Raw genomic sequence first — 22,941 nt, 5'->3', positions numbered from 1 at the left:
GCATATGGTGCAACTTTACTCCTTGCCAAATGCCCTTAATATGGAGGGATGAAATGGATCTACCTAATGCTTCAACAATGATAATAAATAGGAATTGTGAGAGGGGATCTCCCTATCTGACACTCTGAGAGGAGGGGAAGAAACCACCAGTAATACCATTCACAATCATTGAGAATTTGGAAAAAGATATATAGGATATGATCCATTTAACCCAAAAATTTGAGAAATCAAATTTCAAAAGGACCTCAGCTAAAAATTCCCACCTTACTCTATCATATGCCTTCATCATATCTAGTTTGAGGATCATCACTTGTGATTTAACTTTATTAACTGAGTCAAGGATTTTATGTGTAGTAAGAGCTCCCATAGAGGTCTCTTTTCTTGGGGAAAAGCCTCCTTATTCTTCCAAAGTGAAGTTCTGAATTAATTTTACCACCCTTAATGAAATTGCCTCAGTGAAAATTTTGTATACTATGTTGTAGAGAGATATGAGCATGAAATCTACAAAAGAAGCAAGAGAAGAAGATTTTGGGATGAGGGAAATAAGTGTGGTATTGAACTTCTTAAGAATATTTCCATTGCATCTTGATTCCTCCAAAGTCAGCTAGAGGTCTCTTCCAACAAAATACCAACATTTATGAGAAAAAAATGCAGTGAATTCATCAAGTCTAGAATGGATCTTTGTCCGACTACATGAAGAAAACCACCTTATTTACTTCTTCAAAAGAAATAGGTTTAAGAAACTCAAGGTTATCCTGCTAGGAAATGATATTGGGAATACAGTGAAGGATTTCCTCATAATGCAAAGAAGGATTAGAAGATGGGGACAAAAAGAGGTTAGAAAAAAAGTTACCACCTCTTGTTGAATCTTATCAATATCATGCAACATCTATCTTGAAGAAGCCTTAATCTAAAAAATGGATGTGTGAGTTTTCCATGTGGAAGTCAAAAAATGGAAGAAAATAGTGTTCCTATCTCCATCTTTGAGCCACACCTTCCTTGATTTCTGCCTCCAATATCATCAAAAATTTCTTCTAGCTAGATTTGATGGGACTTTTATTTCTTGTAGGTCTCCTAATCTAAACCATTAGAGATAATCAAATCATTTATATCTTTGAGTTTGTCTTGAATTTCTGATTTAGAGGCAAAGATATTTTTAAAAACATGAGAATTTGACATTTAGATTTCCCTCTTAATATGCAAAAGCTTTTGGATTGTTGAAACATTATTAATCCTTTGATAAAAGGGGAATTTAGAGACTACTACTAACACAGAGAGGCTAAAGATAGATCCTTGAACCACATATATTGAAATTTAAAAGAGGACCTATCTCTTGGTGGAAGAGACACAAAGGATGATTCTAGTAGAACAACAAAATGATTCTATCTGAAAAGAGGAAGGATGATAGATAAACAAGGGCTAAACATAGAAAGCCAATTTGGATTAGAGAAGAACCTGTCTAATCATTCTACAATGTGGAAGAAGTTACTTCTTCTATTTGTCCAAGTAACATTACCATTAGAGGGAATTCAGTCATTTAATCCATTATTGTGCACAAAATAATTAAAATTCTCCATAGAAACCATGGGTGGGATTATATCTCTAGTTTTATCTCTATGTTAAAATAGAGCATTGCAATCCCCTCTCAGAATGAAGATCTCCTTAAAAAAGGAAGCTAGGGTGATAGAGAGCACCTCCCAAAGTTTCTGCTTACACATAGTGAACGAAGGGTCATAGACATTTAACAGATGAAATGATATACAAAAAAATAGGATCTTGCAATGAATGAAATTAGATTTCATTTGCAACTTGAGAAGTTGTGTATGTTTCTTTCTCCAAAGGATGGAAAAGCCACCTGAAGCCCCAATTGACAGGGAGGCCATGAATCCCATTTTATCTAAGTTGAAAATGGTTGATTTTCTCATTCTTTTGTGAATTTTGTTTCCTAGACTAATATGATATCAACCCCACAAGAATCCAGTTGAGACTTGATGAGGCGACGTTTGTTAGGGGCATTTTAGCCACTAACATTCCATGAAATAACCCTCATGACATTTTCTTTACTTCTTCTTATAATAAGAGATATTCAATCAATGAATCATATTGTTGAATAAAATATTCTTCCAAACAGTAGTTCAATATATAAATTTTACATAATTAAATTAATTAATAATTATTAAATACTTTCAATTATAAATAAATTTCTCATAATAAAAAATAATTTTAATGTTTAAATGTAATAGTTGCTATTCATTTTCTATTTGACCTTAAACAAGCAACCCAATAAATGCAAAGGGTGGATCAAGATTAATGTTGACCCAATGAAACACATAAGAAACACATAAGACACAACATTTCTCGGATTGCTCCTTCCAGAGGGTGGATCAAGATTAATGTTGTAAGGGCAGCCAAAGGTAATCTTGGGCTAGCAGGCTCTGGGGGAGTTGTGCATGATTACAATGGTAGGCTTGTCTTGGTAGTGGCACTCCCACTAGGCACTTAGACAAACCATTTTGATGAGGAAAATGCGGCCTACATTGGGCTTAAAATGGTTAGCCATAGAGGATTTAAGAAGGTCTAGTTGGAGAGTGATTTGTTAAATATAATAAATTGTTTGAACAAAAAATCTCCTCCTAGCTAGACCATTGATAATTTAATGCAGGCGTGTTTTGAAATTATGACCAAATTCGAGGCTATTAAAATCTTGCACATTTTGAGGGAGGGTAATAGGTCTGCAAACCATGTGGCTAATCTCGGTGTGGCTAGAGATGATGAAAAGTGGTGGTGGGAAGGGGATTCCTTCCCATTCCATTTATATGAGTGGGTGAGGAAGGATGTCAAAAATCTCTCTTCACTTGAGCATTACTGATGATAGACAACATGTGTAGGACTTCTCATAGAAAGAAGTGAAGGAAAAATTCTAGATTGGTCCTATGGTTTTGCCTATCTTGTGCCTGTCTAAAGCCTGGTTTTGGTGTCCTTAGAAAGACTTATAGAGGAAGTAACCTAATGGAGGGAGACAAGAACAGAGTGAAGTCATCCTTGTGTGAGCTTTGAGAAAAAATGAGGAGGCCTACCGGGAAGTCGTAGATGGGGGAATGAATCCCTTTGTTCAAAAACTTCATGGACAAAACCATAAGCTCATGGATTTGTTTGTGAGCAATTAGGATAATGGGGTGCTATGTGTGTATGGGGCAAAGTTCAGAATTGACAAACCCTTTATTGCTAAGATTTCTATGGTCAATATGGAGTGTAGGAAATTTTTTAGGGAAAGAAAGAATTCAAAAGAATCCCTCTCAGTTTTCTATGAAAAACAGAGTGAAAGAAGAAGGGTTAAGAAGAACCCGGATGGCAGCTATAATAGGTTGGACCTTGAGAGTCTCTAGGCAGACATGGAAGAGTTCATAATGAGGTACATAACCCTCAATGGCCGCTTTGCTAGCATTTTTTCTTACCATTTAATGATTCTAAATCATTTTAGGCATGAAAAAAGAATTTCCATTCCATTTTATTTGTTATCTTCTCTAGATCTATCCATTTGCAAGCATTTTAAGAATGAGGATAATCTAATTCTGCATGAGGGTTTAATCCTCTTAATGATGGAGTATGGTAAACCTCATGAGGTTAAAGCCTCCCTTGTTCTAAAAAACCCTAAGTCTTTAGCCATCGAGGAGGTGCATGATGGTTCAAATATGAAGTTTGACAATGTAGAGGGAAGAATGGCTATGGACTAGAATGATGTCCATGTGTTGGACGACTCAGATGAGAAACCCTCAAAGGATGATGGTCCCCTATAGAAGACCACTCCCGGTACTAGTAGCAGTAGAAAAAACCCACCTAAATGGGTGAGAAAAAATAAATCTCTTATTTTGCAACCCCACATCTTGGGCCCACAAAATCTAAAAAAACAAAAGATAGGAAAGAAGGTGGAGATCCTTGACAAGGAGGATAATAAAATTAAATTTGACATCCCTCTCAGTGTGGACCCAATGAGACTAAAGATGATGGAATGGATGTTGATAAGCTCCTAGGCGATTCGCTGAGGAGAAGTGCATCTGATGGGCTTTTGGGAAATTAACTTCTCGAAACAGGGGATTTAGGATTTCATTGACACGTTCACTGAGAATCCAGCTCTAGATAAGACTGACAAACTCCTAAAGTTGTCCCAAGAAATTTTGAAAGATATTAAGGTTATGAAGACTGAACATGAGGCTAAAATCGACAGGCTGGAAAATGAAATATATGAGTAGAAAAGTAAACTTAGGGGTTTGGTGGAGGTTAGTAAGGAAGCCATATATAACAGTGTCAAGGGCCTCAAAAGAGTCAATGAGGAAATTGCTACTCAGAAGGAGTAGATGACCAAAGCCAAGAGATCCCCAAATATCAATTTGGATAAGGAAAAAAAGGAGGTGCAGGCATCCATGGGACCTGCTACCAGGACTAGGAGCAAACATCAGGAAAAAGGTAGTTCGAGGTTCATTATGGAAGAACTCTAGGAGATTAATAATAACACGATCTAGAAGAATGTTGGGCTTATGAAAGCTCTTTCTTAGTTTGTTTTAATTGTGCATCTTGTTTAGGTCTATTTTTTTGTGGTTTTCTCCTTTAAGGTGAGTCCCTTGTTTCCGTTGCTGTTTAGCGACTGGTTAGACTCTAGTTACTGTGTTTATTTTTTGGATGGATTAGGGTTTTTAAGTCCCTATAAAACCTGCTTATCTTAATCAAAAACAAACATCTCATTATAGACATGCTAACCGAGAATAAAAGGCTACAAAATCAATGGTTTTCCTCCCTACATAATCGCTATTTTCTCCACTTCCATGAACTACATTTCCATTCAATAACGCACTATTTTCTCCACGTCCATGAACTACATTTCCATTCAATAACGCGGGTTTTACCATTAATATTCCACAAGGTTGAATTAAATCTGAACCTGTTTTTCTTATGCACACGTTAAAAACACGGTAACCTATGAATGAAAACCTACTTTACTAAACATGCATAAGCTGTGATCACAGCCTCTTTGAAAACCAGAATTTTTATTCATGATTTTAGAAAAAATATTGGAATTTTGAAACAGAAAGATATATCTGGGTAGAGTAAGTATGCATACTTTTAAGTGGATGAAGTTTTCAACACTAAATTTCTTTTGAAAAGGGTAAAACTGTATTGAAAAAGAAAAAATGCATTGATTTATAATGTAATGACTTTCAAATAACTACAATAATATCAATAAAATTCAAAGAAAAAAAGTCTAAAAGAGCATCACGAAATATCACCAACTTCACGTAAAATCAAACTCCAAAGAGAACTAAAAATGTTGAAGTCAAAAGTCATCATAGTGATTAACGCGTCCGTTGCAATGCTTTTCTGAAGACATATTCAGAGCTCAATTAAAATATCATAATTTCAGTATGTTTTGAAAATTGGATTGTACTTTTGAATTGTGTCGAAAATGAAACTCCGTGTCATCGAACAAGTAACATCTCACTATTCTTAAGAATTGAATAAATCAACTAAATATTAACTTCCCAATATTTTGGAAAGCCAAGTTTCTGAAAGAATTCTTGGAAGGGGAAAGTAACATGCAGATTGCCTACCATGCCAGATGTCCACAGTTGGTCTGTGTTGTGTTCTTATTGTTTATTGTTCGCAACAATGCACAAGTATGCAACACTACTAACTAGATAATCATGACTTTTGAGAGTAATTTAGACATGGTTATTAATAATCTTGAAGCGAATATAAATGCATCCTTTTCAAATTATTTCAATACCTCTGAATACGACCAAAGTCCAGACAGAGTTTATGGTCTCCTCCAATGTTATGGAGAAGCAACTGCGGAGGAATGCTTTAGTTTTTCACAAGACATAGCTACCCAGATTCGTGAGAAATGTGGAAATGCCACAGCCGGTAATTATTTGCTGGACAACTACTTCATGCGCTACGAGAGTTATTCCTTCTTCGGAATACTAGATATCACTACATTTACTTCTTACAGGTTGGCGAAGATCATGGATGAGCCTGAAGTGTTTCGTAAGGAAGTCAGGGAGCTTTTAACAAATCTGGCAGATGAAGCCCTTGGATCCCCAATTCAATATTCTTCTAGATTCACAACTACTTCTACATTTATTCCAATATACAGTCTTCTTCAGTGTTGGGGGATTTAACCTCTGATGAGGACTGCAAATTATGCTTAATAGGTGTAAATCATGGTTTGTTGATTACGACGTTCACAAACAATGAGACTTTTGGCGGAGGAGAGACTTGGTCCGAAAGTTGTGTTGTTTATTACCAAATTTAGAAATTCTTTAATCCTAGCCCTCCACCACCTCCGTCTCCACACGTTTAGCAGCCACCATTATCGCCTCCAACAACGAATAATATTTATATCAATTACCTTACGAGTTGATTTTAATTATTCTTTTCTTATCACAAAATCCATACAAGTGTAATGGTGATGACAATATTTAATAAATTATTTAATTGTTCCTTGATATTCTTTAATAGTGTTTATTTCGCTTTATCAAATTAACATTCCTACCATTTTCGATGTCTAAGCACTCAAATTAATCTCTTGTGCAGGATGAAGAGAAATGCGAAAGATTAAACAACATAAAAATACACAAGAAATCAAACACACAAAAGATTGACACAGTGTTTATAGTGGTTTGGCAAATGCCTACATCCACAATCAAGAATAGGGGAATTATATTAATCTCTCAAAATGTACATATTACAAGAAGCAAGATGAATATTATATATAAGAAGAAAAGCCTTTAACTAGAAGGCCAAGAGCCACCATAGGTAGGTTGTCGATTAGGCTTCACATTATTAACAATCTCCCACTTGAAGTCCAATCGAACATTGCTCAGAATTAATTCCCCCACTCAAGTCTTACTGTCACATCTCAACCATACCAAGAGAAGCCCTACAAAAGTCAAAATTCTCTTTAGAAACATCTTTGCTCAAAACATCAGTCGGATTGGCCTATGTCATTTTTTGCAACCTTTAACTTGCCCTCTTCAATCACTTGATGAAAGAAATGAACATGTATGTCAATATTGTTGGAGCAATGTTGAGATGAATGATTCTTGGCCATAAAAAGAGCACTATGACTATAACAAAACAGAACAAAATCACATTGTTTACACCTCCAATCATTAAACAACCTCTATAACCAAATCATTTCCTTGGCACCTTAAGAGAGCGCCATGTATTTAGCTTGGGTAGAAGAGAGAGCAATTGTATGTTGCAACCTAGAAACCCAACTAATAGAAGCTCTAGCAAATATAAATGCATAACTAGTAGTAGATATACATTTGTCTAAATCTCCAACAAAATTAGAATTAGTAAAACCTTGTAAGTATACACTATTCCCACCAAAACACAAGGTATAATTTGCAGTACCTTTAAGATACCTTAATATCCATTTGACCACCTCCCAATTAGGTTTACCAGGATTTGTTATGAATATTCTCACAACTCCCATTGCATGAGTAATATCCAAATGAGTAGAGACCACGACATACATAAGACTGCCAACTACAGAGGAATAAGGAATGCATAACATGAAGTCTTGATCTTCTTGTGTCTTGGGACACATAGCAGAGGACAAACGAAAAATGATTAGCTAAACTAAAAAGATCTGTCAGAAAAGATTTCATTCAAAATATTCTTCAAAAAATATTCAATACCTAAACTAAAAAATAAAACAAATAGAAAATAAACACAACACATAATACATAGTGAATTATGTGGTTCACTATAACTTGCTACATCCACTGAAGAGCAGGGAGAATAATCTATTAATCAATATACAATCTTACATCATACATGACTGCACACAACCATTTATACAATCAGTTGTGAAACAAAGAGTTGGGAGAAGATGAATGGTCATGTGACTGTTGGGCTTCGCATTCCCAACAATCTCCCCTGTGAAGGCCAACTAACATAGTCATGCATTGTGACATCCCTGCTTCCACTTCCTTCTCAAATTTCATTCAACCTGCAAGATTTTAACTTCGTGAAATCCTATTCATAAATACTGAGGATTAGCCTTCGCCAAGGCATGTCAGACTGAATACAACTTAACCACTAAATCATGATAATACCATTAACACTTGTAGCCGATATATCTAAACCATCACTAGATATGGCAATTCTATATGTGCCACCAGTCTATCGGCTTCCATAGCTCCCACAGCTACCTCAAAAAAGCCTTGATCCAACTATTTCTTGTAAATCTAAATCAAAATATATAATGGATGGGGTATTCTTTTCAGCCTCCTCAAAAGCCTTCTGGAGGTTGCTTTTGCTTTCTTCAGCCAACATAATTTCAGATTCGTAGATACTAGTTTCATTTTCTATAGCCCTAGAAATTAAGATTTTCATAGAACCAGGTGACCCATATAACAGAATATACTTTGGAGGCTTCGCACCAATTGATTTCAAGAGTTGTGGGTGCCTAAGATGCAATCCTACTGATTTATAGATTTGAGCCATTTGTTTTTGTACAACACCAACATCATCATAACCTATTTCATTTTATCTATTTTCAACCAACTCTTGTTCTGTAAGGTATTCATACTTTCTCTTAAATGCATCATGAACCTCAACAAAGGAGTAGCCACAAGGAATTCCTAGCCAAGCATAATGATCTACACACACACTCTATTCCTTCAAGAGATTGTCGATTCCCATGATAAAAGAACACCACTACCTTTCTCCTCTTTTGTGTGGGTGATGACCCCTCCTCTGCCATCTCTTCACTTGAAACTAAATCTAATTCTAATTTTTTCTTACCCATCTCTATTTTTATATATTCCATTTATCGACTATGGCAAAAGGAACTCATCCGCTAAAGTTGTAGTTGGCCATATAGAGGAAGATGATTCCATTGATCTTGAGAATGTAGAAATTGTGGCGATCCTGCGAACAAGAGAGGCCAGATTCTCCCTATGAAGGAGGAAGCAACAACTTCTCCATTATTTGCCTCACCACTGCGATGATATTTCCTCCCATTGCATTGAACTTCGCCAACAAAACAGTTCCCCTCGGCGTCCATTCTGCTAGAGTAGTTTGTCGCCAAATTTTCTTCCAACTATTCAAATTCAGAATCCTCACGATGCCTCACATTCTTGACATGCAAAGTAGAAACACCAACATGCTCTTTTTCAGAGCTATCATCTTATGTTTCCTCCTCATCTCCAAACAGGGCAATAGATTGAACTTCCTCACTATTTTCTTGGCAAATTGTGAGTGAACACGGAGCATCCACGTCACTAAGTCTTACATGATCATGTAAGTGACTCATTGTCTTCTCCTAGGCCATGCCATCTGTAGAGCTCTCCGAAGCTAGAATTAATCTTAGGCTCCTTTGCCTTGCTACCTCACTCCAATCTGCACCCTCCTCATCCTGGGAGGAAAAATCAATTGTAGATTCAACTTGGGTCTCTGATGGCATACTCTCTTTCTCCTACAATCTTCTGAGTTCCTCCTCTTAAATAACAACTTCTTTTCTAGCATCTATCTGCCCAAAAATTCCAACGTCTACACAAGGACTATCTTCAACTGCAACCGAGGCATCATGGTGCTCAACCCTCACCACACGAATGCCGACAATTTCTCGGCCATTGACAGTTTGGCCAATACGTGCCAAAGATGGCTCAAAGTAAATTAGAATCCTAGCATCCTTCTCTTTATCTGAATTCTCCACTTTAATTGAATTCTCCTCTTTAATTGAATTCCCTTCCAACACTTGAAGGACATAGAAACATGGAATGTAAAATTACCATACAAATTCTGAATTTTACCTTCTTCTTCTTCCATCTCTGCTCAAGCCAACCTAGGCTCTAAAGATCAAACAACAGAAAAATATAGAAAAAATCAAACACACAAAAAGTTGACAGTGTTTATAGTGGTTCGGCAAATGCCTACATCCACATTCAAGAGCAGAAGAATTATATTAATCTCTGTTAAAATGTACATATTACAAGCAGCAAGGTGAATATTATATATAAGAAGGAAAGCCTTCAACTAGAAGGCCAAGAGCCACCAAGATGAATATTATATATAAGAAGAAAAGCCTTCAACTAGAAGGCCAAGAGCCACCATAGGTAGGCTGCCAGTTGGGCTTCACATTATTAATACAGGGAAGTCTTCGAATAAAGAAGGTTTAATTCTGGGTATATTGTCGACTCATTGGTGATGTTACTGTTATGCCTATTTGCAATCCGAAGAAAATTTATGTTTGTAGCATTATGGAAGCACACTCCCTTAAAGAAAGGTATGTTCGCAGTGAATTTTTTATTGCATTTGCCGTACATTTGTATCAACAAAATCCTTCCTAGTAATGACATTAGATCAGAATCAACATTTTTTCCCTTCATTATCATCGAAAAAAAACCCCTTTCTTGTTAGACACAAAATTACAACCACTAGGGATTATATTTCTATTTAGTAAAATTCACTAGGGATTATATTAAATTTAATAACGGATATGTCGACAGTTCAGGATTTTCACATGTAACTGGAAACTACTTATCTACACTTACGTTGTTTCCCATACCTTTGTTCAAATATTTACTCGCACGTGTTACCTAGTATAACTTGTAGACACCTAAAAATGGTCAACGCTTGCGGAGTCATATTTTAACATTTGCGCATTGCCTTATTTTAGGGTTTTTGCATCGCATTAACATTTCTCCTATGTCATGCACTTGGTCTTTATCATTTGCGAGCATCGAGTCATTCTTCATTCGTCTCGCCTTCGAATTTGGTCTTGTTGACAACACTCTCCAGTCATGATTTTGATCGATCTTATCCTGTCGCATCAATGTGCGTGCTCAATCTTATCATTTTGGACATCGTAAATCCTAATTAGGGTTTTGTTCTCTTTTCAATATTATCATCTGGTGATCGATTTATCAATATTGTCATTTTACGATCGATTTGTCATCGATCGTTGTCATATTCAATCTTGTCATTTTGCGATCGATTTGTCATCAATCATGGTCATTTTCAATCTTGTTGTCTTGCAATCTATTTTGTCATCGATCCTTGTCCTTTTGTCAATTTTGTCATTTTGTGATCAATTTTCCATCGATCATTGTCTGTCTCAATTATGTCAATTTGGATCAATTAGTCATTGTTCCTTGTCAATTGGCGCATTTATCAATCAAATCTTTTATTAGCATCGGCCTTTGTTAGTCAGAATCATAATCAAATCGAATCGACATCAATTATTCTTCAATCATGACCTAATTGTCATTCGCGCATTGCTAGTTCATCTTCTAGGGTTTCATGATTTAATCATTTAACCTTGCGTGTCATTTCTTCCTCTAGGATTAATAAATTATTTATTTATCCTAAGTCTTCTCATCGCAATTAAATATTCATTTAATTGGCTAATTATTCCTCTTTTTGTGAATTAATTAATAAATGACAAATTATTAATTAATTTACCTAATTTCCTATTTTCCATCAATTTCTAATTCCTAATTTTCATCAATTTCAATTTTCTAATTTCTTAATTTCTAATTTCAATTCTCTCCTATTTTTCTCCTAATTCCATGGGAATGACATAGAAATTTGTCATAATTTGTCATAATTGACAATCAATCAATTTTGACATAGAAATTTGTCATAAATTGTCATGAATTATCAATCAATCAAATTTTGCATAGAAGGTGCATAATTTATCATAATTGACATGTTTGATTTGCAATTTCCATTTGAATCTCATCATGCTAATTTGATCTTTTTCTCCAATTTCTCTATCAATTGGATGAATTTCTTCAATCCCAATCTAATCACAGAATCACAAAATCAGAGAATGAGAATAATTAGGTTATCGAATTTCTAATCAATCACGCTTCGAGTACTCTTGTGCCAATATCAATCTTGCTTTCACATAGGTGTATGCACTTGAAGGTGAGATCCACAAACAAAAGGCTATTTGGAGAAGAAAGAGGAACAATGGAGCTGCATGAAGGAGCATTCAAATCGACATTTGGTTTGCATAGTCTTTAGTTTTGTATGCTTTGTTTTCATGTCTCTATTGATTGTGTTTTAGGATAGATCATTGCATTGTAGTTTTCGTGATTGAGCTAGATTAGTTTTGATATATGTTCTGATGATTTCCGATTTCCTAACGTAAATTAATTGGTGAACCCGATGTGAACTAACCTTCTGATTATGCTTTTGAGTGCTTTTGAGATGTTTTGCAGGTCAAAAACCCAAGAAACAGGGTAATGCAGGGCGTTCTGGGGACTTTTGCACCTATGTGAGACAACCTGCACCTATGTTATGCATTATGCGCTTGTGTTAATGACATTTTGTGCTTTTGTCATGAGTTTTGTGCCGATGTCATGAGTTCTGTGCCTATGTAAAGTCCAGAACAGAGGTAAAAAGGCAGTGTTTTGCTTAAAAATTTGTTTTGTTTTTGCATTCTGCTTTCTGTTTTTTTGTTTTTTGGTACTAATTATCTATGCAGCATCTTGGCATACACATGGAAAAGACAACAAATGAAACCCCTAATATGTTTTATGCAGAATCGATAGTCAAAGAATAAACACCTCAAACTTCTAACTTGGGCTTTGCAAGTTGCCTTGGAGAAACAACTAAACTTTGTGTTTGCCATTAATGTTATAGGCACCTAGTATGATTTCTAAATAGGTTGGAATGAACATGTTTTTTCTTTGATTGTTGAGTGTGACATTGGACTAGGAGAGTATGCTCTCATCCTTCTTAGGGTGATTAGAAATCTAGATCTTTGATACCATGCTCATGTTTGTGATTGTGTGTCACCTTTAGAGGGCCTGCCTTCCCGACCATTTGCTTTTGTAAGCAAGTGATAATCGTGAGAAGGGAATGACCCAAAGTGAGTACGACTAGAATACCTTGGCATTATAACTCACTATAAACAAATACCTGATGAGTGAAAGCTTTGAAGGAAGCGTTACGTGGGAATTGTAGTTACTTGGAAAGTGATGACCCTTGAACTCTTTCTCATATCAACATCTAAGTAGGGCCTTATGGTCCAAATCGTGCTTGCGTGACTACATTTGTTTGGTATCTTGGTGGGCTTAATGTCTGAATCACGCTTGCGTGACATCAAGGAGTAACACTTAATAGAAAACCTTACTAAACACCTTGTTTTTAGAGGCCAAAAACCCTTCTAGTTGCTTGAGAAGGACAAATTCGGATACTTGGAAGAGATACTAAGTTCGCCATGGGGAGATTTCCATGGGGACTGATGCTTGGCTGCCCTGAGAAGTGAGTGCCGTGGAGGGGAGCCCGTGGGGTCAAGCATCTATGTATTCTCCTTGAATCCCATAATGAGTCTACCTCTCAAGTACCTAATGTCCTTGCCTACCATAAGAAATGTATGAATGAGCATGATTGTCTTGAGTCTTAGTGGAAATATCTTTTCTTCTTTGATTGTCAAAAGTTGAATTGCATCTCATTTCAAAACAAGACAAATTGATTCAAAACAAGGTTAAACACAAGAGCATTTCATCCAACAAAGTTTAAAACACCTTCAAACATGGTTGTCAAACACTTTTCAAAATCCTGTCTCAACATTCATGTCACTTAGATTTAGGTTCATCCTAGGTTTGCATGTTGAACTACCAAGGTTAGGTTTCACCTAGGTCATACTCTTTTGCATATCAATAAGGGTCATCCATTTGCATATGTCCTCTTGCATTAGAGTAATATCATTGTCATACATTTGCATTTGCATACCCTAAGTATCTTCATTAAGCTTAGTTCACTATCATATCATATTAGGGTCACTTGCATAGTACTTGTCCCTTTGCATATAGTGTCAAAGCTAGGTTTTGTCATACTTGAGTAATCCAAATCTTTGAACAAACCCTAGGTCATTGTTAAGAAGTCTAGACCTAATCAAACCTTTTGTCTTTTTGTCATCCATGTCATGTGGTCAAACCTAGCTTAGTATCCAAGCATATAGGGGAGACATTGTCATTTTGTCCTTTTGTCATTTGGTCCTTTTGTCATTTGGTCCTTTTGTCTTTTGAGGTCTAGACATCATTTCAATTTCCTAAGGGTCTCTTTTTAGATTTGCACTTCAAAAGTTTGTCATAATCTTCAAAAACACCAAAAACATAGGTTGCATTCTTTCCATAGATTGCATTTTCATCTATTTAGTTTGCATTTAGTTGCATATCATATATTATGCTTGAAAAATCCCAAAAACATTGCATAGTGACATGTCTATTGAAACAAGGTTCCAAGCACCAATGATGCAACAAAGTTTGATGTATCAACCGACAATGCAATCGAATTTTAATCCAATGCAATCACAATTCTATCCAACCCAACAACAAAGAAACATTGATCAAACTTTTTATGATGAAACAAATCTCCAAATACAAAAACTAGAGGAGAAACTAGCTCAAGAAGATGAGATATTGGAACAAAGAGTGAAAAACATTGAGAAGAATAGATCACAAATGTCCAAAATGTTTCAAAAATTTCCAGGTCAAAATCCAAAGATTGAGCCAATTGATGTAAGATCTCTTCTTGAACAATCAGACATACCAGCTCTCCTCTCACAAATAGAGATGATGAAACAATTTCAAGAAAAGAGACAACATCAATTTCAACATTATGTGCCTCCACAACAAGAACAAGAAGGTGTTTACTATCAATCACATTTTCAACCATCACAACCAATGGTCCAACATATACAACCAACACAACCAATGGTTCAATTTCAACAATATGTACAACCAACTATACAATTTCCACAAATAGTTCAACCAATGGTGGAATATCAACAAGTTCAATCAACATATCAATGTCAACAACCACAACCAAACATTCAAAAACAAAGGTTGCAGCACACACCAACCCAAGTTTTAAACATGGCAGAACAATTGAACCAAGTCCAATATCAAAACATGACATCAAATCAGAACCAACTTCTTGCCAAACAAGTTCAAATTCTAGATACAACTATGTCAAAACCTCAAAAGAAAGGTGGCTTTATTGCAAGGCTCTTAAGGAACCTACCAAGTGAGTTCTTTGAAGAATATCAAGATAATACGCTTATGTCTAGAAATGCCTCATCCCCCCACAAACAAATTAACTCTCCAGTGGCATCTATCCCTACACCTTTAGAAGTTTCACAAGAACCTTCCATATTGTCCTCATCAAACAATACACCCAAGGATGCAATTATCCAAGGACTATCCATAATTGATTGCCACGATAATCCAATTCATGATGCACATCCTTGTCATGTTTCAGAAATACAAGACCCAATGCCACCATGCACTTTATTGTCATTACCTGTTTTAGAGGACCCCATTCGAAGTCCCTCTTCCTCATGTTCAAGCATTGATTCCTTGCCAAAATCCATCACAAATTTTCAAAGTGCATTTCCTTCATGCCAAAACATTGATTCCTTGCCAAAATCCCCATGCATATCCAAAGTCAAACCCCATGTCAAGAGGATAATTTAGAGCATGAAGAAACGTGTCTTGAAATAGATCAAGATCAAGATCCTGAAAACTTATCATCCCATCCAATTGTTGACCAGGATCTCATCTTCCTAGAAACTCATGATGATTCCCCTATTCTTGTCCATCATATCCAAAGTCCTATTGACACTCCATTCCCCGAGCAAGATCAAGATATTCGAGTCCATCCAATCCCAAATGATCCCATTCCATTTCATGAACACAATGTCCTTTCAAATCCCATTGACATTACACTTCCTAAGAAAGATCAAGATATCTTTTCCATTCTTTATGATGATCCCATTGAAAGTCAAGAGCAAAGCACCTTTAAAAAGGATTTGAATGATCTTCCTCCTTGTCGAGATCAAATTATTCCTTTAAATCCTCCACAAGATCCTTTTGTTCCTCCATCTCCACATCCTAATCTAGCATATCCACTCCAAGATCGCATTTCTTTTGATGATCCCATTATTTCTCCCATTCCATCTCTTGAAGAGCCTGTCATTGAGCCATGTCCACTACACAATCCTAGTCCCCCTCATGATCCTACTCCCCCTTTTGATTCTAACATGTCAGTGCAAGATGTTCATGAACCCTCAACATGCATAATGGGTTCTTCCACTTTGGTGCAATCCAATCCACTTCAAGATCTCATTATTTCTCTCATATCATATCCACCTCATAATGGACTCACGTCTTCTTCCCAAACAAAAGATTATCCTATTAGTCAAAATATTGATAAAGGCAAAGGGGTAGACCTTCATAAGCAAGAACCCCTTCATATCAAAGAGTATACTAATGGTCATGGCTACAGAGCTCACACTCAAGGAGTTGGTATCCCTTCAAAGTCAAAATCCAAATGTCCAACTTCCCCATCATCCCTTCCATCCATCTTAGGTCCTTATATCCCTTCGTCCTCTATGCAAGGTTAGCAAAGGCATACAACCTTGAGTAAATTTCATCCATCCAAAAGAACTCCATTTCATTCATATACATCCATGTATTCCTTTCCTCCTCCAAGCAATTTGGATGCCAAGTATAAATGTCACAAGTCTAGCAATACACATGTATTCAAGGATCAACATGTCCAATATAATCGACATGTCAAAACAAAGAACAAATTGATCTATAAAGAAAAAGAAATATCCAAAAGGCCACAAAGGCCCACTGAGCAAAATAAAGCAAAGTGAAAATATATATGGGTTCATAAATCCCTTGTGCAAGCAATGCACTCCAAGGAACCACAAAAGCATGAAAAATCAAAAACCATGTGGGTTGCTAAGCGGCTCCTTGAAGCACAAAAGCCTAAAGAAACATCCAATTTGGCATCCAAAGTTTCTATTCCTCCATCCAAACCTTCCAAGTCTATTCCTCCATCACCTTCTTCATCCATTTTGGGTCCTTATGTCCCAAAATCCCAAGCTATTCCTCCATCCAAATCTCACAATCTGAAATCCATTTTTCCTCCATCAGTCCATCACCCCTCAAGGTGTGTGCCAATGTCAATCTTGCCAACATTTCTATCCACTCAATCATAGTTCCTCCAATACCGTATCCATTATCCAATGCATATTTTCCATCCTTCCATCCCTCTGGTTCAATCCTTTGCATAAATCCTTGCCTTCGTTTCATCTCATTTTCCATGTCCTTATCCTACCAACGTCTTTGAGCATACTTTTAAAGGTCATGGTCCATTTTTTTTTTCAAGGCTGCTATTCAAACAAAAAGATGCTTGAGTCCTTCTTCCACCCCCTATCATGTGTCCATCTTCTCTTGAAAAAGTCAAAAAAAAAAAAAAAAGGAGACAAAAGAAAGAAAAAGTAAAGCAAAAATAATTCGTCCACTGGTGAAAACCTGGCAAACAGGCACCTTGGGCAAGTACTATGATGAAAACCTGGCGAATAAGCATCATGCATAATCTATGAACTTCTTGCATACCGTACTTGGGGGCAGGTTTCCTCCTTCATATCTTATTGCCCTTCATTATCCTATCATACTCCTATCATTATCCTTCATATCCTATTGTCCCTCATGTCCAATTTCCCTCTTTCCACCTTTGATCTTGACAAGGCTGAGGATCATCATGAGCATCATGCATCTTGTTTGCAGCTTTCAGTCCATCATAGCTTTTGGTCATTTATCCATTTACTTATTATAACTTTTCATCCATATTCCCTAGCTTATTGCAACTTTCTGCCACTATCCCGTATCCTATCCCAACCTTCAGTCCATGTCCCTTATCCATTCTTGGTCTTTCTTATCCTATCCATATCTTATCACTATCCATACACTCTTTTTCATTCCTTGATCTTGATCTGACATAAGGACGTGAAATGCAAAACACATAGTTTCAAAAACCTCTTGACATGTCCCTCATGCTATCTCACTGCTTTACATTGTCATATCTAGTCTCTTGTCCCATCACACCATAGCCCTTGAAAATTGCATCCGTATTGTCTCTATAATGAAAGGCCTTTGTCTTCCCTCTATCCACCATCATTTCAGCAAGCCTATTTATTCACCTGTCATATTCCTTGCCTTGCTAGACATTGGGGGCAAAGTCATAAAATTTGAAAAATGTCCTGAAAAAAGTCTTAAAAATTGAAAAATGCCCTGAAAAAATATCTAAAAAATTGAAAAATGTCCCTAAAAAATGTCTTAAAAATTGAATAATGTCCTGAAATAATTCAAAAAAAAAGAAAAATGTCCTGAAATAATTCAAAAAAATTGAAAAATGTCCTGAAAAAAATCATAAAAAATTGAAAAATGTCCTGAAATAATCCAATAAAAATTGAAAAATGTCCTGAAAAAAGTCATAAAAATTGAAAAATGTCCTGAAAAAAGTCTTAAAAATTGAAAAATGTCCTGAAATAAAATTCAAAAAAAAAAAATCAAATAATGTCCTAAAATAAAATCCCTAAAAAATCAAATAAAGTCCTGAAAAAATGAATAGAAAAAAAATTTTAAAAACTCGCAAAGCAAAACAAAAACAAAAACAAGTATTTTGCAATAAATGATCCCTTTGTGCATAGACAGATCGCTGAGCATCCCTCCAACGGCACACAATCTAACATTGTGCTTTAATGGAATCATGCGTTAACAGATGAACTTTTTCGATCAAAATCAAACATTCAAACTGATCAAAATTGTCTTATCAATCGAACATCAACATCAAAATCATTTGTCCTTGTCACTGTTATCATGGGTCTTATACAAGGTGTGGTATACTCGAAACCAGACTATGTCCTATCTTAGACGGGATACCATGCATCCTGAAACCAGACAGCATGATCGTTCTATCGGCACTTTCAACTTTTGACAATGAAGATCAAGATGTTTGTTTGATTTGCTTGAATTTGTGCATCTTATCTTTTTTGATTTATCTTTGGCTTCGATCATGTTCCTATGCTGCTTGATGATGTCACTGAGTGATTTAGAGTGACCGGGATGGTTCATGGTCCCTTTCTTTTTTGTTCTGAATACTGTTTGTCTGTGATGTGTCTTTCTTTTGCAAAACGGGTTGCATTTCAGCTCTGGCCTTCAATGCCATGATGCTATGCATCCATTTTGCTACATTAAATAAAGGTTCTCACCTACAAAGTGCATTAGTGAAAGCAAGTTTTTCCTTCATCTCTAACTGTCCTCTATCTAATTTCTTCTTACTAACATTTCTTCTGTCAATCTTGGCAGTCCGTTGGATCTGTTCAATCCTATCATTTTCTATCATTCTTATCAATCAATTGGCCTCTTTTCTGCATGTTTCCGGCCAATTCCTCGAGGGGGCATGCATATGTCATTGTCAGTTGTCTGGGGCATTTTCATTTAAGTTCTTTGAAACAACACTTAGAATCGCACTGTCTCAAAAAGGGGCAAAATGTAGACACCTAAAAATGGTCAACGCTTGCGGAGTCATATTTTAACATTTGCGCATTGCCTTATTTTAGGGTTTTTGTGTCGCATTAACATTTCTCCTATGTCACGCACTTGGTCTTTATCATTTGTGAGTATCGAGTCATTCTTCATTCATCTCGCCTTCGAATTTGGTCTTGTCGACAACACTCTCAAGTCATGATTTTGATCGATCTTATCTTGTCGCATCAATGTGCATGCTCAATCTTATCATTTTGGACATCATCAATCCTAATTAGGGTTTTGTTCTCTTTTGAATCTTATCATCTAGTGATCGGTTTATCAATCTTGTCATTTTACAATCGATTTGTCATCAATCGTTGTCATGTTCGATCTTGTCATTTTGCGATCGATTTGTCATCGATTGTGGTCATTTTCAATCTTGTTGTCTTGCAATCTATTTTGTCATCGATCCTTGTCCTCTTGTCAATTTTGTCATTTTGCGATCAATTTACCATCGATCGTTGTCTGTCTCAATTATGTCAATTTGGATCAATTAGTCATTGTTCCTTGTCAATTGGCGCATTTATCAATCAAATCTTTTATTAGCATCGGCCTTTGTTAGTCAGAATCATAATCAAATCGAATCGACATCAATTATTCTTCAATCATGACCTAATTGTCATTCGCGCATTGCTAGTTCATCTTCTAGGGTTTCATGATTTAATCATTTAACCTTGTTTGTCATTTCTTCCTCTAGGATTAATAAATTATTTATTTATCCTAAGTCTTCTCATCCCAATTAAATATTCATTTAATTGGCTAATTATTCCTCTTTTTGTGAATTAATTAATAAATGACAAATTATTAATTAATTTACCTAATTTCCTATTTTCCATCAATTTCTAATTCCTAATTTTCATCAATTTCAATTTTCTAATTTCTTAATTTCTAATTTCAATTCTCTCCTATTTTTCTCCTAATTCCATGGAAATGACATAGAAATTTGTCATAATTTGTCATAATTGACAATCAATCAATTTTGACATAGAAATTTGTCATAAATTGTCATGAATTATCAATCAATCAAATTTTGCATAGAAGGTGCATAATTTGTCATAATTGACATGTTTGATTTGCAATTTCCATTTGAATCTCATCATGCTAATTTGATCTTTTTCTCCAATTTCTCTATAAATTGGATGAATTTCTTCAATCCCAATCTAATCACAGAATCACAAAATCAGAGAATGAGAATAATCAGGTTATCGAATTTCTAATCAATCACGCTTCGAGTACTCTTGTGCCAATATCAATCTTGCTTTCACATAGGTGTATGCACTTGAAGGTGAGATCCACAAACAAAAGGCTATTTGGAGAAGAAAGAGGAACAATGGAGCCGCATGAAGGAGCATTCAAATCGACATTTGGTTTGCATAGTCTTTAGTTTTGTATGCTTTGTTTTCATGTCTCTATTGATTGTGTTTTAGGATAGATCATTGCATTGTAGTTTTCGTGATTGAGCTAGATTAGTTCTGATATATGCTTTGATGATTTCCGATTTCCTAACGTACATAACTCACTAAAGATTACATTGTCTACCAGATTATTGCTCTAATAGCTTACTTTTAGGGACTTCTATAGAGATATAAACCACTCTGCTGATCTTCTAGTTAATTGCAGAGTAAATTCTATGCTTGATGAAATGAATCTAATCTCTGATAAACCTCTTCTGTAGCAAGGTTTGACTGATATGTTGTATAATTACAGGAATTGTTTTGCCCTTATCTATTTAACAAGTTGGGATTTCTTTTGTTTCTTCCTCCTACTCATTATCAGAGCTTTTACTGTGGTTTTGTGTTTGCTCATGCTGGTAACTTGAAATCTTCTGCCTCGATGACCTACACCCTTTTTCCGTTTCAGATAAGATTCTCCAGTCTCAATACTCTATAGTTATTCTATGCTTCTACGTTTCATAATTGGCCTTTGTCCTGTCAATGATCCAGCATTCATGGCTTCAGGAGAAATATTTGTTGAGTGTTACTGTTTCCTCCGGATACTTTGGCAATTGTGTTATCCTTCATTTTTCTTTCGATTATGCTACTTGTTTGGCTGTCCATTTTCAGCTCGTTGGCTTCAGAAGCTCTTACTGCTTCTGCTTAACGCCAGCTGTTTGTCCTCTTTCTTCTTAACTTACGTGCCTATTTTTTTATCTCACATTTGATTCTCTTCTGAGAGCCATTTTTCCGATTATCATAAGCATGTTTGAAGCACTATTTCACTCAATAAGAGTTCTGGACTTTGTTATATATTATAATGTTACATACATTCAATATTTGTGTGTTTATCTATGGGTCTTTGGTCTATTGGTGAAGTTGAAAGGTTCTAAATGAGCCCACCAGGAATCAAGTCTTGCTGAGTGCATGGCTCCAACATCTTAAAGGAAGAGGTGCAGCATATTGACTCGCGCAAGATATATATATTTGTGTGTTTTCTTTAATGTCAGGGCACTGTGCCAAATGGATTACTAATAGCGGTAAAGAGGCGTTCCGTACAATCATCGCAAGGGAAAAAGCAATTTTTAAACGAAGCTAAGTTTGTGGCTAAAATTCAACATCGTAATCTTGTAAATCTTCTCGGATATTGCGCGGAGGATTAGAACACTTGCTGGTTTATGAATTCTTGCCTAACAAGAGTCTCCATAAAATACTGTTTCGTAAGTTTATTTCATCTCAATTCTAAATGGGAGTCATATAATATGTGTTCGTTATTTAGAGTTATTTATTTGGAGATATGGATATAGATCCGCAGCGGAAATAAGAACTTGACTGGTCAAAGCGATGGAACATCATACTTGGGGTAGCCCATGGACTTTTATACTTACACCAAGATTTTCAGTTGCAGATCATTCATCGAGATATCAAAGCAAGCAATATTTTGCTTGATGAGAAAATGCAATCGAAGATATCGGATTTTGGTTTAGCTAGCTTGTGTAAGAATTTAATAAGTTACATTATTTATTTATTTTCCTTTCAGAATTATTTTCAAGTTTTAATTATCATCAATTATGTTTGTTTTGTTTTCTTAAGGTTGTTGCTTGAGTTGTATTCTAATCTAATAATTCTTTTCAATTATGAAGTGGCTATATGGCATTGGAGAATGTTCTAGGTGGTCAATTATCTGTCAAAGTAGATGTTTACAGTTTTGGTGTTGTCATTTTAGAAATTATATGTGGAAGAAAGAACTATGATAGTAAATTACCCTTTGAATTTCAATGCCTCTTGGAATGGGTGAGATAAAAGAGAGATAAGTTAATATAGTTTATTTTCTGAAATTAGATAATTTATGAAGTATTCATCATGTTTATGTAGGTGTGGAGATCTTACAAGGAAGGAAATATCATTGATATAATTGACAAAAATATAGTAAAATGTTTTCCTAATGAACAAGTTTCAAGATGCATTTAAATAGATCTTTTATGTACACAACAAAATCCATCACTTCACCCACCAATGATAAATGTATATGCCATGCTTTTGAATGCTTTTGTGAATAGCTTGCCAGATCCTACAAAGCCCACTTATCTCAACATTAC

General features: G+C 35.7%; 1 protein-coding gene and 1 pseudogene across 1 annotated transcript; both read left to right on the top strand.

Annotated features, from left to right (window-relative positions):
• The first annotated feature begins 5,696 nt into the window (after window positions 1–5,696).
• On the top strand, window positions 5,697–6,173 carry LOC131034521 (cysteine-rich repeat secretory protein 38-like). Its single transcript, XM_057966023.2, has one exon. It carries the CDS (start codon window positions 5,697–5,699, stop codon window positions 6,171–6,173), a length of 477 nt encoding a protein of 158 aa, XP_057822006.2.
• A 15,170-nt stretch (window positions 6,174–21,343) lies between these two features.
• On the top strand, window positions 21,344–22,645 carry LOC131860323 (cysteine-rich receptor-like protein kinase 43; annotated as a pseudogene).
• Window positions 22,646–22,941: the final 296 nt, after the last annotated feature.

Source organism: Cryptomeria japonica, chromosome 11, assembly GCF_030272615.1.
Source record: "Cryptomeria japonica chromosome 11, Sugi_1.0, whole genome shotgun sequence".
In the NCBI taxonomy this organism is placed as follows: domain Eukaryota; kingdom Viridiplantae; phylum Streptophyta; class Pinopsida; order Cupressales; family Cupressaceae; genus Cryptomeria; species Cryptomeria japonica.
This window is presented reverse-complemented; position numbering and strand designations above follow the sequence as displayed.

Excerpts from the sequence above, each read along its gene's own strand:
- LOC131034521 (XM_057966023.2), top strand. The coding sequence starts at position 5,697 with ATGACTTTTGAGAGTAATTTAGACATGGTTATTAATAATCTTGAAGCG.